Source organism: Schistocerca serialis, chromosome 6 (assembly GCF_023864345.2).
Source record: "Schistocerca serialis cubense isolate TAMUIC-IGC-003099 chromosome 6, iqSchSeri2.2, whole genome shotgun sequence".
In the NCBI taxonomy this organism is placed as follows: domain Eukaryota; kingdom Metazoa; phylum Arthropoda; class Insecta; order Orthoptera; family Acrididae; genus Schistocerca; species Schistocerca serialis.
Window position 1 is genome coordinate 333028280 of NC_064643.1, and position 18381 is coordinate 333046660.

The 18381-nt window shown below is 42.9% G+C and overlaps 1 protein-coding gene across 3 annotated transcripts in view; it reads right to left on the reverse strand.

The window, feature by feature from the left end:
• The window catches only part of LOC126485146 (voltage-dependent calcium channel subunit alpha-2/delta-3-like), a 324602-nt gene that overhangs the window by 95582 nt on the left and 210639 nt on the right, over nt 1-18381 (reverse strand). For all 3 annotated transcript variants that reach the window (XM_050108811.1, XM_050108810.1, XM_050108809.1), the window contains one exon: nt 13078-13191. In XM_050108811.1, coding sequence (XP_049964768.1) covers nt 13078-13191 — 114 coding nt within the window. The remainder of the gene's footprint in view (nt 1-13077; nt 13192-18381) is intronic.

The following is an 18381-nucleotide window of genomic DNA, read 5'->3' on the forward strand; positions in this document are numbered from 1 at the left end:
TGGTTTGACTGGTACAATGAAATTCTCGGATATTTTAGGTAGCAACTCATATATGCCAGAGAAAGAAGATAAGCAGGTGTTAAAATACTACTTAGACAATGAGTGGACATCACTTAGTTCCAGCATGATGGATGTAGAGGAATTATGGGCAAAGTTTACACCTATTGAAATAGTACTCTGGAGAAATATGTGCACTGAAAAGACCCTCTGACATTTAATGAAAAAATTTAGAAAATTATTATAAGCAGAGACTATTGCACTCTTAATTTGAAAAAGAATGCAGAAATGTTGACAGATAAATTAGTTGTGTGAAGCACACAACAACTTCCACCATAATACCTTAGCAAAAGGTCTTTCTGAGAATCTGAGGAAATTCTGAGCCTACATACAATCACTAAGCAGGTAAAAGGCTTCTACCTAGTCACTTGTCAACCAGCCTGGTGTAGTAACAGAGGAAAGCAAAAGAAAAGCTTAAGTTTTTCATTTTTAAGAGATTGTTTACTCAAAAGGATCATGTAGACATACCATTTTTTGACCATCACACATACTCCTGTATGGAGGAAATAGTAAAATGCATCCTTCGCATAGAGTAGTAACTGAAAGAGTTAAAAACAAATAAGTTGCCGAGTCAGGGTGGAATCCCAGTTCAGTTTTACAGAGGGTACTCTATGACATTGATCCCTTACATAGTTTGTATTTACCTCGAATCTCTCACCCAGCGCTAAGTCACAAGTGTCTGGAAAAATGGACAAGCGACTCCAATATACGAGGGTTGGAACTTTAATAGTGGCAACTATTTATTTACAGCTCGTACAAAATAGATCCGTGTTTCAAAGTTTTACTGACCTTCAAAATAGTCACCAGCATTGTGTATAACCTGTTGCCAGCGATGTGGAAGTCGTAGAATACTCTTAGCAGTGCCAGTTGTGTTAACAGTTCAAGCAGCATGGTCTATTGCCTGACAAATTTGTAGCAGTTCTGAAGCAAAGGCTGTGAAGTGTTACCTTCAGTTTAGAAATCGAGTTGAACTCACGGGGGCTTAAGTCAGGGGAGTGCAGTAGGTCGTATAGCACTTAGCAGCCCCAGTCAAACAAATCAGTAACAGCTTGCACTGTACGTGCTTGAGCATTGTCCTGCAAAATGACGGGTCAGGTCCTGCAGAAAGTGTCATCACTTCTGTCTCTTAGCTGGTCATAGGTTGTGTTCCAAAAATGTGGGCTGTCATCATTTTGAAGGACAAGAGTATTCACAGCATATAGATGTAAAAGGAAGGGCAGCACTTAGTCATGAAGAATGCTGGAATAAAAGTCCTGCTTCATGTCCACAGTAATCTGGATGAGTGGTCCCAGGACAAAGTATAACAAACTCCCCCAAAGCATCACAGCACCATCTACAGTCTGAACTCCACACACTTTGGGTTTAGTGCCACATCAAGTCATTGGAGCACTCAGGGTCTGGGATAACTTGAACAGAGGTAAAAATGGTTCCACTTAGCTACTGTGCGGTTTCTGTCTCATTTGGCCCATTGAAGACATGCAATCTTACAGCCTTCTGTGAGGAACCTGACTACAAAAGTCCATTACATGCAGTTCACTTTGCACGGTTTGCTTGAAAAATGGTTGAGATGAATCTGCCTTTACTGACAGCACCAATTCATATCAGGTTTGAAACCAATTGTGACTGACAAGGTATGACAGTCATCTTCAGTCCCCTACCAGTCATGATCTTTTTATGACCACAGTTTTTACACTACATTACATGGCTGTGACTGGTACACATCCCTTACAGACATGTGGGACAGTCCATGTCAATACATCAACAAATTGGGCGACTTAATTTACAGTGTGGTCATGGGCAAGTCCAAGTATAAATGTCATTTCTGCAAGTCATTACATTAGGTTGGTTGATTGGTTTGTGGGGGTTAAAGGGACCAGACTGCTACGGTCATCGGTCCCTTTTTACAACAAAAAACTAAAATCACCCACAGAGAATAAAAAATGAACAACAGAAAAGACGGCAGATGACACAGGACAAGAAAGACTCAGACAGAGATCAGACAAAACAAATTAAAATCACACAGTGTGTGACAGTGGTTGGCCGACCATAGAGAGAAAAAAGGAAAAGCCAACCACCGAGAACACATGAAAAACTCAGTCTAAAATCGTAGGCCAAAGGCCAGAATCAAAACAAAAAGGACATAAAAAACACTCAGATAAAATGATAAAAAAAACCTTCCCAAATAAAACGCAAAACTAAGTCCACCATGGCACAGTCATCTGTTAAAACAGCATGGAGCATGTCAGGCAGTGCGAACGTCTGCCTGAGCACAGTTAAAAGTGGACACTCCAATAAAATGTGGACCACCATGAAAACGGAGTCGCAGCGACATAAAGGTGGGTCCTCACATTGCAATAGGTGGCCGTGCGTCATCTATATGTGCCTAATGCGCAGCCGACAGAGGACAACAGACTCCTTGCGAGAGACCTGCAAGGAGGAGCGCCACACACCGGTAGCCTCCTTGATGGCCGGAAGTTTGTTTCGTGAAGGCAGGGCGTGACATTCAGTGTCGCAAAGTTCGAAAATTTTGCGGCGTACAATCCCTCGCAAATCAGTCTCCGGGAGGCCACTGTCCAGAGATGGTTTACTGGTGGCCTCTTTTGCCAGGCGGTCTACATATTCATTGCCGGGTATCCCAACGGCCGCAACGGGCAAGAGAATGCAGGGACTCCTGGATAGCCATCACCAGATGAGAACGAGGGAAACACTGGTCGATAGCTCGTAAACTGCTCAGGGAGTCGTTACAGATAATGAAGGACTTACCTGAGCAGGAGCGGATATACTCTAGGGTACGAAAGACAGCGACCAGCTCAGCAGTAAAAACGCTGCAGCCAACTGGCAACGAATGTTGTTCATAGTGGTCCCCTAGAGTCAGAGCATAACCGACACGACCAGCAACCATTGAACCGTCAGTGTAAACAATGCCATAGCCCTGATACGTGGCCAGTATGGAATAAAAGTGGCGGCGGATGGCCTCCATAGGGACTGAGTCCTTCGGGCCCTGTACCAAATCGAGCCGAAGGCAAGAGCGAGGAACACACCATCGGGGTGTATGAGAAAGGGGCCCGGAAAGGAAGTGGAACAGGGAAAACCCCAAGCCCGGAAAGAAGCTCTTTGACGTGGACCGCGATCGTACAACCTGACCGGGGCCGATCTTCTGGCAGGTGGACGACCAATTGCTGGAACAGAAGACGATAATTTGGATGCCCGGGCAAGCTAAAAACATGGCCAGCAAACATTGGCGTCGTAACCGCAGTGCAGGGACACCTGCCTCCACAAGTATGCCATCCACAGGGCTGGTCCGGAAGGCACCAGTGGCAAGTCGCATCCCGCTGTATACGAGTGGGTCCAGCACACACAATGCAGAAGGGGATGCCGAACCATAAGCCAGGCTCCCATAATCCAGGCGGGACTGGATTAACACCTGGTAGAGCCGTAAGTGGGTAGATCGGTCGGCGCCCCAGCTGGTGTGGCTCAGGCATCGCAGAGCATTTAGATGCCGCCAACACATCTGTTTAAGCTGCTGAATATGAGGCAGCCAAGTCAACCAGGCATCCAAAACTACACCCAAAAACCTACGTGTGTCCACCACAGCAAGAAGTTCGCCGGCAAGATAAAGCTGCGGCTCCGGGTGAACAGTGTGTTGCCGGCAGAAATGCATAACGCAGGTCTTGGCAGCCGAAAACTGAAAGCCATGCGCTACAGCCCAAGCCTGCGCCTTGCAGATAGCGCCCTGAAGCTGACGTTCAGTGGCTGCAATGACAATAGAGCTATAGTAAAGGCAGAAGTTGTCAGCATACAAGGACGCTGAGACAGACGTTCCCACCGCTGCAGCGAGCCTGTTAATTGCTATTAAAAACAGGCAGACACTTAAAACAGATCCCTGTGGCATCCCGTTCTCCTGAATTCAGGAGTAGCTATGTGAGGCTGCGACTTGCACGTGGAAGGTTCAGTGCGACAGAAAATTTCGAATGAAAATCGGCAGTGGACCACGAAGACCCCATCCATGAAGCGTAGAAAGGATGTGATGACACCGTGTCGTATCGTACGCCTTCCGCATGTCGAAAAAGACAGTGACCAGGTGCTGACGGTGGGCAAAGGCAGTACGGATGGCCGACTCCAGGGTCACCAGATTGTCGGCGGCAGAGCGGCCTTTACGGAACCCACCCTGAGACGGAGCCAGAAGGCCCCGAGACTCCAGTACTCAATTCAAGCGCCGGCTCACCATCCGTTCAAGCAACTCACAAAGAATGTTGGTGAGGTTAATGGGACGGTAGCTGTCCACCTCCAAAGGGTTCTTGCCAGGTTTCAAAATGGGGATAACAATACTTTCCCGCCATTGCGACGGAAACTCATCCTCGACCCAAATACAGTTGTAAAGGTTGAGGAGGCATCGCCGGAAGTCCACTGAAAGGTGTTTCAGCATGTCACAGTGGATGCTATCTGGCCCAGGAGCGGTATCAGGGCAAGCAGCGAGGGCACTGTGAAATTCCCACTCACTGAAGGAACATTGTAGGATTCAGGATGGTGGGTGCAAAATGAAAGGCTCCGACATTCCATCCGCTCTTTAATGGAGTGGAAGGCCAGTGGGTAATTCCAAGAAGCGGAACTTAGAGCAAAATGCTCTGCCAAGGGGTCGGCAATTACGTTGGAGTCAGTACAAATTGCTCCATTCAGTGAGAGCGCAGGGACGCTGACAGGGGTCCGATAGCCATAGAGGTGTCGAATGTTGGCCCAGACCTGCGATAGAGTGACATGGAGGCCAATGGTGGACACATACTGCTCCCAGCACTCCTGCTTGTGTTGGCGGATAAGGCGGCGGGCTCGTGCAGGCAGCTGTTTGAAGGCGATGAGGTATTCTATCGAGGGATGTCGCTTGTGATGCTGGAGCGCCTGCCGGCAATCTTTAATCGCCTCAGCAATCTCAGGCGACCACCAAGGCACAGTCCGTCACCGAAGGGACTCAGAAGAACGGGGAATGGCAGATTCTGCGGCAGTAACGATGCCGGTGGTGACCAAGAGAACCACCGAATCAATGTCGTCATTAGAGAGAGGCTCAATAGCGGCAGTGGAGGAGAACAAGTCCCAGTCAGCCTTATTCATAGCCCACCTGCAACGGCGCCCAGTAGACTGACGCTGTGGCAGTGACAGAAAGATCGGAAAGTGGTCACTACCACACAGGTCGTCATGCACTCTCCATTGGACAGATGGTAAGAGGCTAGAGCTGCAGATTGAAAGTTCGATGGTGGAGTACGTGCCATGCGCCACACTTAAGTGTGTGAAGGCACCATCATTTAAAATCGAAAGATCGAGTTGCGCCAATAAATGCTCAATGGTGGCACCTCGACCTGTCGCCACTGACCCACCCCACAGAGGGTTATGGGCGTTGAAGTCGCCCAGTAACAGGAAAGGCAGCGGCAATTGCGCTATCAGTGCAGCCAGGACATGCTGCGGAACATCACCATCCGGTGGAAGGTAAAGACTGCAGATGGTAACAGCCTGTGGCGTCCACACCCAAACAGCAAAGCCTCTAAAGGTGTTTGTAGAGGGACAGACTTGCTGTGAAGAGAGTGAAGGACATATATGCAGACGCCACCAGACACCCTTTCATAAGCTGCCCGGTTCTTATAACAACCCCGATAGCCATGGAGTGCAGGGGTTCGCATCGCTCGAAACCAAGTTTCCTGGAGAGCAGTGCAAAAGAAAGGGTGAAGGCTGATAAGTTGTCGGAGCTCAGCTAGATGATGGAAGGAACCGCTGCAGTTCCAGTGGAGGATGGTATTGTCCATGGCTGAGAAAGGCATGAAGGGACTGGGGAGGCCGTTTACGTCATGTGTTCATTCGCTGCTACCGATTCAGTACCCGCGTGAGTGACATCCATGGCATCTGAGGGACCGGCGAGATCAAGGTCCTCAGCGGACGCCAGGATCTCGACCTCATCCTCAGACGCAGAGCTCTAGGCTGCGATGGGGTCAGTGCCACCGCAAGTTCTTTGGCCTTAGAGATCTTTCGCTTGGACTTCTCTCGCTGAACCTTGGGTTTCATCAGCTGGGAAGGCTTCACCGATTCAGTCTCCAGGATGGAGGAGGATCGCAAAGCCCTACGACCAGCCGCTGGTGGGAACTTATGCCACTGACTGGCGTCATCCTTCCCACTGGTGGAAGCCTGGGAAGGGAGGGACCCAAGGGAACCCTTACGAGCGAGAGTAGCCGAAGACGTTGGACGCTTCTCCGGCTGAGAAGCGGGGACGGACGTCCCCGATGGGTGGGAGGCTGTTACTCCTAAGGTAGGTGGTGCAGGAGCTACCGGGTGGGTAGAGCCCCCCCACGGGCAAGGGGGCAGGAGCAGTTGTACTGCTCATCGAGCCGGCTGGAAGTCTCAAAACTGATGGGGCTAGCACAGTTGTTGTAGCAGCGGCGTAAGAAGATGTCATTCTCACAGGATGTAGTCTGTCATATTTCCTTTTGGCCTCAGTATAGGTCAGTCGGTCCAGGGTCTTATATTCCACGATTTTGCGCTCTTTTTGAAAGACTTTGCAGTCTGGCGAGCAAGGTTAATGATGCTCTCCGCAGTTGACACAGATGGGAGGCGGGGCACATGGAGTATTGGGATGTGATGGGCGTCCACAATGTCAACATGTGAGGCTGGAAGTGCAGCGGGAAGACATATGGCCGAACTTCCAGCACTTAAAGCACCGCATCGGGGGAGGTATATAGGGCTTGACGTCACATCGGTAGACCATCACCTTGACCTTCTCCGGTAATGTATCACACTCGAAGGCCAAGATGAAGGCACCAGTAGCAATCTTATTATCCTTCGGACCCCGATGAAGGCACCGGTAGCAATCTTATTATCCTTCGGACTCCGATGAACGCGCCGGACGAAGTGGACACCTCGGTGCTCTAAATTGGTGCGCAGCTCATCATCAGACTGCAAAAGAAGGTCCTTATGGTAAATAACTCCCTGGACCATATTTAGAGTCTTATGGAGTGTGATCATTACGGCAACATCCCCCAACTTGTCACTAGCAAGTAACCATCATGACAGGGTAGAGGATGCCGTTTGTATCAGTACAGACCCAGAGCGCATTTGGGACAAGCCCTCCACCTCCCCAAACTTGTCCTCTAAATGCTCAACGAAGAACTGAGGCTTTGTGGATAGAAAAGACTCCCCATCAGCTCTCGTACAAACTAAGAATTGGGGCGAATAACTGTTACTGCCATCCTGAGACTTACACTCCTCCCACGGCGTGGCCAGGGAGGGGAACGTTTTCGGATCGTACTTCTGAGCATTAAATTGAGCCTGAGAATGCTTAGAGTCTGCTGGCGGCTGGCCGCCAGCGAGAGATGATGTACCACACTTCATTGCAGGTCATCTGCCCTGATGCCACATACTCCGACCAAGCGCCCTCCCCACGGGTGCCACCCGGCCTCAGCAATAGCCACCTGGCAGGATGGCCACTGCCGGGAATCCTGATGCCCCAGGGAGATGGGCATCTACTCCTTGGCATACATGGAGAGTAAACGGCACAGGCATCAGTAGAGCGATCCCTGTGTTGTCAGGGGGCTACAACCAACAGAGTACATGGCGGCCCCACCACAACGGACTGGCTACCGTGCTGGATGTTAGGTGACATGTAGTCCATGGTCGCTGACAGTGCAGAAAGTGGCACTGCACAGTGCAAGGTGGAAAGTGCACGCAGGAATGTATCCATTCCCAAGAGATGGAGAGCGGGCAGGATTGCAATGCAATGCAATGCAATGACAAATAAGCTGGCAAAAGGTCTGATCGCAAGATGGACACAATGCACCAAGTAAGGTGCCCTTCCACAATTGGCAGGCTCTTCGGAAAAATTTTGAGATATGGAGGTCAAAGCCAACAGGGGACCATCACTTAAGCCAAAACCTTTGAGACTCCTTTTAGTCACCTCTTACGACATGCAGGAATACCGCGGGCCTATTCTAACCCCCGAACCCACAGGGGGGCGTTATGTTAGGAAGAACTCTGCTCACAGCTGGTAAAATTATTGTTTATTAAAACACACCTGTTACCATGGCTTTAAGCCAGAACATTAGTTGAACCTACATGCTAAAAAGCAAAGTACAGTGTGATCACTTTTTACAGATATTAAAATCAGTCATGTCTAAAATACATTCAAAGTGTTAAAAGATCATAGGCATATCCATAGAGAGAGGCCAGATTGGCAATCAAGGATTGTCAGTGCTCACATGATTAGTCATGGCACATGCAAGTTACGATGTGGAAAAAATCAGGTGGCAGTGTCTTATCAGTGTGACAATAGGGCAGGGCAAGGCAAAAGCGGCCCGCACGAATGACAATGAGAGTCTAGCTGGCTGGCGAAATGGAACCTATCCGTGGTGACAGTGTGACGTCATGTACTTAAGAGTAGGAGGGCTGGGTCACTACTTTACAAGCGAGAATAGTACAGAATTTTACTATCTACTAGCATGTAATCATACAAATAATCAAAATTAGCCAGAATGCTATGGTGCTTCAATTCCAACTGGTTATTTAAAGTGAACTGTACGTTTTCTTTCTTTTTTGTCCAAGAATTTCCACTTCCTCTAATTTATTCAAAATATGGCTTTTTTCCTTTTTTGTGCAGTATTTTTAAATCTTATGAAGGGCTTGCGATGCTGTGCCCCTCTTCGTGTAAGTGCACTGTTAATGCATATTGAGGCCTATTTAAGTTAAGGTGTTCCTGAAATCTTATTTGAAATGACCTACCGGTTTGTCCCATATATTTCTTAGGACAATCATTGTATGTAATGCAGTATATCTGCTCCATTATATTTATTCACCACAGCTTTTTCCTTGTGCCTGAGTTTTTTGCCTGGATCTGAAAATGTAAAATACACTGGAATAATGTTTTCGGATCTCATATGTCAGCCAATTTTTTTGGATATTGCACCCAGATATGGTATTCTATAAATGATCTAAGCGTTATAAAATCTGCCTTTAACGTGCTATGGAAAGAAAGATTTCTGTTTTTTCAGTATACTTCTATTGACTGCATTAACAAATTCTGGATTGTAACTGTTTTGATATGCTATATACTGTGTAACCTCTTATTCAGCCACTTGAGCTTCTCTGGTAAGGGGCACTTCATACATATGGTTTACCATGGCTCAGAATGCTGTGGATGTGTATGACAAGATCTGTCGTGGTTGGCTTTCAGTAAATATCAGAGTCTATATTTCCATTTTTTACGGTCACTTGGTGGTCCAAAACAGTGAGGCGTCATACTCAGCACACTGCCCAGTGAACTGTATTTTTTGGTTCAAACTGTTTAGATCCTGAAGACACTGGACACCATCAACATGGTAATAATATTGAAAGTTACTATATCCAGAGATGAAAAATGTTAATGTTAGAATTAGGAATAAAACAAATTTTATTTCTAATTCTAACATTAACATTTTTCATCTCTGGAAAAGGAGATACTCTGTAGATGCACTAGTTTAAAATATTTGAACCAACAAAATTTCACTGCACCAGATTTTTATCTTTGTATCTGATGGTGTAACATCTGAAAACAGGTTCATGTAACAAATAATAAATATTGTAGAATATTGCATCAGTGTTGTTTGTGTTTCATTCATAATGTATAAAATATTCAACCAATAAATGAAACAGTATAAATTATTGGTTATGAACTGCAGATTACAACTGAATAAATTGCAGGAAAGCATGAAATTAAGACCATGGAACCTGGATAAGCTGAAAGAACTAAGAGATCATTGAGAGTTTTAAAGGAAGCAGAATAGGCTAGAGAAGAAATGCAGTATTCTAGGAACATACATGCTTATGGGGCAGATAAATGTTGTATACAGAAAGCTAAGGAAACCTTTGGAGAAAGAGTAAAAACTGAATGGATATCATGAGTTGATGTGGCAAACCAGTACAAAACAAAGAATGGACATGTGAAAAATTGAATGAATATACAGCACAGCTATATAAAGTAAAGAAACTTTAATCAATATTATGGAAACAGGAAGAGAGAGTAGATGAAGATGAGTAGTAGATGTAAAACTGTGAGAATAATTGGACAGATCACTGAATGACCTAAGTCCAAACAAGGTAATTCCAGCAAACAACACTCCCTCAGAATTTCTAAAATATTTGAGAGAACAAACTATGACAAAACTACTTTACCTGGTATGTAGGATACATGAGACAGGAAAAGTGTATAGAAATATGAGACAGGCAATGTACCACCAAAGTTCAGAAATAAGTAAAAACCCAATAAGAAATAACACGTGTGCTGACAGGTGTCAATATTATCAAACCATCAGTTTAATGACCCATGTTTGTAAAACACTAACACGAGCTGCCTACAGACATTGGAGCTATTGGTATCAAGTTGGAATTACTAGTATAAGTTGACTTGGGAAAGATCAGTTTGAGTTCCAGAGTGATGTAAAAACACGTGATGCAATACTGACTGTACAACACACTTTAGAAGATAAAGTGATGAACAAGACCACCCCACATGTACAGTATTTGCAGATTTTGTAAACATTTTTGACAATGATGACTGGAATACACCCTTTCACCCTTTGAAATTATGGTTATTTAATACAACTTGTATAATATCCAGCCTGCAGTTGTAAGAGTCTAAAGACATCAAAGGGGGCCAGTGGTAAGAAAGGAGTGAGCCAGGGCAGTTACGTAACCCCCATGTTATTCAATCTATACTATGCACAAGCAGTAAAGGATACCAGGGAGAAATTTGGAAAAGGAATGAAGTTCAGGAAGAAGAAATAAAATTTTACCAATTACATTATAAATTGGACAGAGACAGCAAAGGGTTCAGGAAATCAGCCAAATGGAATGCATGTTGTCTTAAAAGAGGTTATGAGAAGACAGTCTGCAAAAGGGAATGAAATCTAATTAAATCAGCTGATGCTGAGAGGAAAAGGTTAGGAAATGAGACACTAAAAGAATTAGTGAAATAGCTGATGATGGAAGAAGTAAATAGGGTATAACGAACAGACTAGCATTAGCAATAAAAAATTTCCAACTGAGAGAAACAAATTAACTGCTGTTATAAATTGAAGTATTAGGAAGAGTTTTTTGAAAGTTTTTGTCATGACTGTAGGCTTATATGGAAAAGAAACATGGGCAATAAACAGTACAGAAAGAGAACAGAAGTTTCTCAAATACGGTGCATACGTGGCAAGAAAGTACCTCCCCTCCTCTTACAAAAAAATATTTACCAGCTGGACTTGCAACCTATCCAGCCAAATGTATCAATTCAGTATCAGTTTGAAGAAAGCCGGAACATGCAAAGGGTACTGACTGAGAGCAAGTGCATCCAGAACGATTTGTAATGAAATGTCACGATAATCTCATCACTCATGCAAAATTAACATGAGCTCTCCCCTCCTAAGCTGCTCTCCTCCCCCCCCCCCTCCATCCCCCCTCCTTTCCACTTCACCTACACAGCTCAAATCTTGGGTATGGCCTTTTAACTAATGAAGAGGTACATGATGGAGTCAGGGATAAAAGAAATTTATGATGCAGCTTGACTAAAACAACTTTGAACATGGCTGACGTTTGCAGCAACCGTATACACAAATTTGAAAAATATGTAAAAATCTGCCAACCGGTTGCATAGTTTTTCTATATACCTTGACCGGGTTTCATCACCTCTAAGGGTGACTTCATCAGAAGAATCTTCTTTCTGATGTCTTTGTACTTTGAGACAGCCTTTGATACATGGGCGGGTAAGAAGCGTACAACTTTGAACATGGCTGACGTCTGCAGCAACCGTATACACAAATTTGAAAAATATGTAAAAATCTGCCATCCGGTAGCATAGGTTTTCTATATACCTTTACCAGGTTTCATCACCTCTAAGGGTGACTTCATCAGAAGGTAAGATAATTACCTGTGTTTAGGATGTTCTTTCTGATATCTTTGTACTTTGAGACAGCCTTTGATACATGGGTGGGTACGAAGCGTACAACTTTGAACATGGCTGACGTTTGCAGCAACCGTATACACAGATACAAAGAAGATCCTAAACACAGGTAATTACCTTACCTTCTGATGAAGTCACCCTTAGAGGTGACGAAACATGGTCAAGGTATATAGAAAACCTACACAACCAGTTGGCAGATTTTTACATATTTTTCAAATTTGTGTATACGGTTGCTGCAAACGTCAGCCATGTTCAAAGTTGTACGCTTCTTACCGCCCATGTATCAAAGGCTGTCTCAAAGTACAAACACATCAGAAAGAAGATCCTAAACACAGGTAAATTACCTTACCTTCTGATGAGGTCATCCTTAGAGATGACGAAACCTGGTCAAGGTATATAGAAAACCTATGCAACCGGTTGTCAGATTTTTACATATTTTTCAAAATTGACTAAAACAGTTAATTTCGTAAAGGAGAAAGTGTGAAGTGTAAGGGGAAGATTCTTAAAAAATATGTTTTGCTGTTATTTGTATGAATGAAAAAAATGAAAAACATTATGAAACAACATGGCACAGAAGAAGCACAAAAGGTAAGTTAGGAAAGGCTAGTGACCACCTGCAGTCTATTAGTTGGGTCCTGGGGAAGTGCAGCAGACCTATAAAGGAAATTATGTACATAATGCGTGTAACCCATTTGTGAACACAGCTCAAGTGTTTAGGATCCTCACCAGACTATGGGAAGATACTGATGCAATTCTGAGACTCTTTGTGAATGTATTACTGCTTGATTTGATCAGTGAGAGAGTATTATACAAATGATCTAATAAATTAGAAGGGAATCCTTCAAGGAAAGAAGAGAATGTTTCAGTGAAATGTCTCTGTGGAAGTTTAGAGACCAGCATTTATGACAGACTGCAGAACAATTCTAATGGTTTCAATCTTCATCTCTTTTTTTCCCCTTAAGCCTTACAAAGTACCATCAACCATGCTCTGTATAGTTGCTTGCAAAGAATGGATACATATGCAGAAATTTATGTAGAATAGTGTAGAGAATAAAGTTAACATGCATGCTTACCTCTAGTATTTTTTCTGGCAACTCTCGAGGTGGTGCAGCAGGTGACATGCTATCAAAAAGTTCCACTTCAGTCAGGTCTACACTATTATAGTTGTCTTTCAGGTAACCATATGACTGCAAAAATAATTGCCTCCAATAAAATAAATCTCTTTTTTTTTTACATAATACGCTAATGTTTCTGAAAACTGAAAGACCCAGAAAGGATGACTCAGATGAACACATATTTTAAAACAGTGTGAAACAAATCAAGGTGGAGGACATCCAAAGTCTCTGACAAGACTCTTAGAGTAAATAAATACTATTTTCTTTCCCTTTTTGTAATTTATTTTCTGACTATAATTACATAATGAATATCGTATCAAAATTATGTCACAGACTATGTTTTCCAAACTTTTATTATTCAGATTAATTCAAATTTTTCTTTTTCTCATAATGTGATTACTTTTGCCAAGGAAATTTTATTTTTGCATAAACCTTTATATCCAAAATTTCACAGTACAGGGTGCTCTGAAAGCTTTGACCACACTAATCATGTTCTGCTGGAATGCCAATGTAAAAATTTGATTTACCCTAATGTGGTATAATTTAGAATTTATTTCAATCTATATATATGACTGAGAGGCACTTAAAGTAGTAAAGGAGTTTTGCTATTTGGGGAGCAAAATAACTGATGATGGTCGAAGTAGAGAGGATATAAAATGTAGGCTGGCAATGGCAAGGAAAGCGTTTCTGAAGAAGAGAAATTTGTTAACATCCAGTATTGATTTAAGTGTCAGGAAGTCATTTCTGAAAGTATTCGTATGGAGTGTAGCCATGTATGGAAGTGAAACATGGACGATAAATAGTTTGGACAAGAAGAGAATAGAAGCTTTCGAAATGTGGTGCTATAGAAGAATGCTGAAGATTAGATGGGTAGATCACATAACTAATGAGGAAGTATTGAATAGGATTGGGGAGAAGAGAATTTTGTGGCACAACTTGACCAGAAGAAGGGATCGGTTGGTAGGACATGTTCTGAGGCATCAAGGGATCACCAATTTAGTATTGGAGGGCAGCGTGGAGGGTAAAAATCGTAGAGGGAGACCAAGAGATGAATACACTAAGCAGATTCAGAAGGATGTAGGTTGCAGTAGGTACTGGGAGATGAAAAAGCTTGCACAGGATAGAGTAGCATGGAGAGCTGCATCAAACCAGTCTCAGGACTGAAGACCACAACAACAACATATATGACTGAGTGTATAAAAAAGAAATAATGAATATACTTAACTTCTACCCCTAAACCTAGTATCTGATAAATACACATTTCAGAAGGAATAACAATTACTGAGAGGAACAAGGACATGCATGTTAATTATATGGTATTATGTTATTAAATAAAAGTATGTGACAATAAACTGTACAAAATAAGTCTATTTAAAAAATTTGGTCATTACATGTATAAATCTACAATAACTTAGACTATATAACAATCAAGAAAGAAGGTGGGACAGGGGCAGTTGCTCAGTTGTTGAGAGTCGAGTCAGGGCACAGTAGAGAGAGTCCTCTATAATTGTGTCTGTTGAGATGAGCATTGGACAACTCATCACACACAGTTTGTAATGTGCCTGTAATTTTGGGTTTTTTAATAGTACTTGCTACTAAGTTAATTGTAATTTTGTTAAGGTTTGGTGAAAATCTTTACAAATTCTCAAATTATGTTTCTGTATAAGAATGAATGTTTTGAATGAACTGTAACTGTTTCCCTGTGTTGGTTATCTGACATCATCATTGTTATGAATGGATGTCAGAAAAATACAAAGACTATACAACATTAATTTTAGTGTGTTTAGAAACCTTCAACAAGGACAGTGAACTATTGAATAGTATAAAATTGCAAGCTGATTCTCTTCATCACTCTTGTCTGCTCTCAGCTTGAATTCTATCTCTATTATTGTTGATGGAATGTTGAACCCTAATTTTCCTTTCTGTTTACTGTAGACAATTGTGACCTGAAGCCAAATTGCTGTTCATTTAATTTTGTTTTCTTTCAGTATTGTTATATTTTGCTTTATGTATGCAATTTTCTATTATTGAGGATTATGTACCAGTAGTATAACTTTATTTTTAAGACTTTTCGAAAAAATACTTACATTTACAGTTCTCTTTGTTAGTAAATACAATGACCTTGACAGGTATTCTGGTCTGCAATGGAAATACCTCAAAACTGCATATACAATATGATCATACTAAGCCCAATTATGGATGTGTGTCCTCATTTGGGACTAAAAATAACTTCTCAACAAGGCAGAAATTTTTGCACAATTTATAATGCTTGTTCCATCTCAGCTTATTGCCAAATGAACAGTCCACAGATAATTGCATAGGATGGACATTGCAGGGCAGAGATGCATGCAATACATCCATCCTCACTCCTGCCTACAAAGTGAACTAGTTGCAGAGGATGATGAAACACCAATGGTGCTGCCAAGGACTATGAATGCGTTAACAGGTCAGACAATTCAATTGCCTACCTGTGCATGAATGATGTATAGCACTGAGTTCATCAAAGCCCTAATGGAAATTTTCAGGAGAACACTGAGCAAAGGGTAATGAACATGCGGGGACCAAGCAGCAATCGGTATTGTAATTGTAAACTGTCGAAGCCGCTTTGGCAAAGTACCGGAACTTCAAGCGCTGATAGAAAGCACCGAAGCTGAAATCATTATAGGTACGGAAAGCTGGCTGAAGCCAGAGATAAATTCTGCCAAAATTTTTACAAAGGCACAGACTGTGTTTAGAAAGGATAGATTGCATGCAACCAGTGGTGGCGTGTTTGTCACTGTTAGTAGTAGTTTATCCCGTAGTGAAGTAGAACTGGATAGTTCCTGTGAATTATTACGGGTGGAGGTTACACTCAACAACTGAGCTAGGTTAATGAATGGTTCCTTTTACCGACCTCTCGACTCAGCAGCATTAGTGGCAGAACAACTGAGAGAAAATCTGGAATACATGTCACATAAATTTTCTCAGCATGTTATAGTCTTAGGTGGAGATTTCAATTTACCAGATATAGACTGGGACACTCAAATGTTTAGGACAGGTGGCAGGGACAGAGCATCAAGTGACATTATACTGGGAGCACTATCTGAAAATTACCTCGAGCAATTAAACAGAGAACCGACTCATGGAGATAACATCTTTTGACCTACTGATAACAAACAGACCTGAACTTGTTGACTCTGTAAGCGCAGAACAGGGAATCAGTGATCATAAGGCCATTGCAGCATCCCTGAATATGGAAGTAAATAGGAATATTAAAAGAAGGGAGGAAGGTTTATCTGTTTAGCAAGAGTAATAGAAGGCAGATTTCAGACTACCTAACAGATCAAAATGAAAATTTATGTTCCGACACTGACAATGTTGAGTGTTTATGGAAAAAGTTCAAGGCAATCGTAAAATGCGTTTTAGACAGGTACGTGCTGAGTAAAACTGTGAGGGACAGGAAAAACCCACCGTGGTTCAACAACAAAGTTAGGAAACTACTGCGAAAGCAAAGAGAGCTTCACTGCAAGTTTAAATGCAGCCAAAACCTCTCAGACAAACAGAAGCTAAACAATGTCAAAATTAGCATAAGGAGGGCTATGCATGAAGCATTCAGTGAATTCTAAAGTAAAATTCTATGTACCGACTTGACAGAAAATCCTAGGAAGTTCTGGTCTTATGTTAAATCAGTAAGTGGCTTGAAACAGCATATCCAGACACTCTGGGATGATGATGGCATTGAAACAGAGGGTGACATGCGTAAAGCTGAAATACTAAACACCTTTTTCCAAAGCTGTTTCACAGAGGAAGACCGCACTGCAGTTCCTTCTCTAAATCCTCGCACAAACGAAAAAATGGCTGACATCGAAATAAGTGTCCAAGGAATAGAAAAGCAACTGAAATCACTCAACAGAGGAAAGTCCACTGGACCTGACGATATACCAATTCGATTCTACACAGAGAAAGTGAAACAACTTGGCCCCATTCTAACAGCCGCGTACCGCAAGTCTCTGGAGGAACGGAAGGTTCCAAATGATTCGAAAAGAGCACAGGTAGTCCCAGTCTTCAAGAAGGGTCGTCGAGCAGATGCGCAAAACTATAGACCTATATCTCTGACACCAATCTGTTGTAGAATTTTAGAACATTTTTTTTTTTTGCTCAAGTATCATGTCATTTCTGGAAACCCAGAACCTACTCTGTAGGAATCAACATGGATTCCAGAAACAGCAATTGTGTGAGACCCAACTTGCTTTATTTGTTCATGAGACCCAGAAAATATTAGATACAGGCTCCCAGGTAGATGCTATTTTCCTTGACTTCTGGAAGGCATTCGATACAGTTCCGCACTGTCGCCTGATAAACAAAGTAAAAGCCTACGGAATATCAGTCCAGCTGTGTGGCTGGATTGAAGAGTTTTTAGCAAACAGAACACAGCATGTTGTTCTCAATGGAGAGACATCTACAGACGTTAAAGTAACCTCTGGCGTGCCACAGGGGAGTGTTATGGGACCATTGCTTTTCACGATATATGTAAATGACCTAGTAGATAGTGTCGGAAGTTCCATGCAGCTTTTCGCGGATGATGCTGTAGTATACAGAGAAGTTGCAGCATTAGAAAATTGCAGCGAAATGCAGGAAGATCTGCAGTGGATAGGCATTTGGTGCAGGGAGTGGCAACTGACCCTTAACATAGACAAATGTAATGTATTGCGAATACATAGAAAGAAGGATCCTTTATTGTATGATTATATGATAGCGGAACAAACACTGGTAGCAGTTACTTCTGTAAAATATCTGGGAGTATGCGTGCAGAACAATTTGAAATGGAATGATCATATAAAATTAATTATTGGTAGGGCGGGTGCCAGGTTGAGATTCATTAGGAGAGTCCCTAGAAAATGTAGTCTATCAACAAAGGAGGTGGTTTACAAAACACTCGTTTGACCTATACTTGAGTATTGCTCATCAGTGTGGGATCTGTACCAGGTTGGGTTGACAGAGGAGATAGAGAAGATCCAAAGAAGAGTGACACGTTTCGTCACAGGGTTATTTGGTAAGCATGACAATGTTACGGAGATGTTTAGCAAACTCAAGTGGCAAGAGAGGTGCTCTGCATCGCGATGTAGCTTGCTGTCCAGGTTTCGAGAGGGTGCGTTTCTGGGTGAGGTATCGAATATATTGCTTTCCCCTACTTGTACCTCCTGAGGAAATCACAAATGTAAAATTAGAGAGATTCAAGCACGCACCGAGGCTTTCCGGCAGTCGTTCTTCCTGCGAATCATA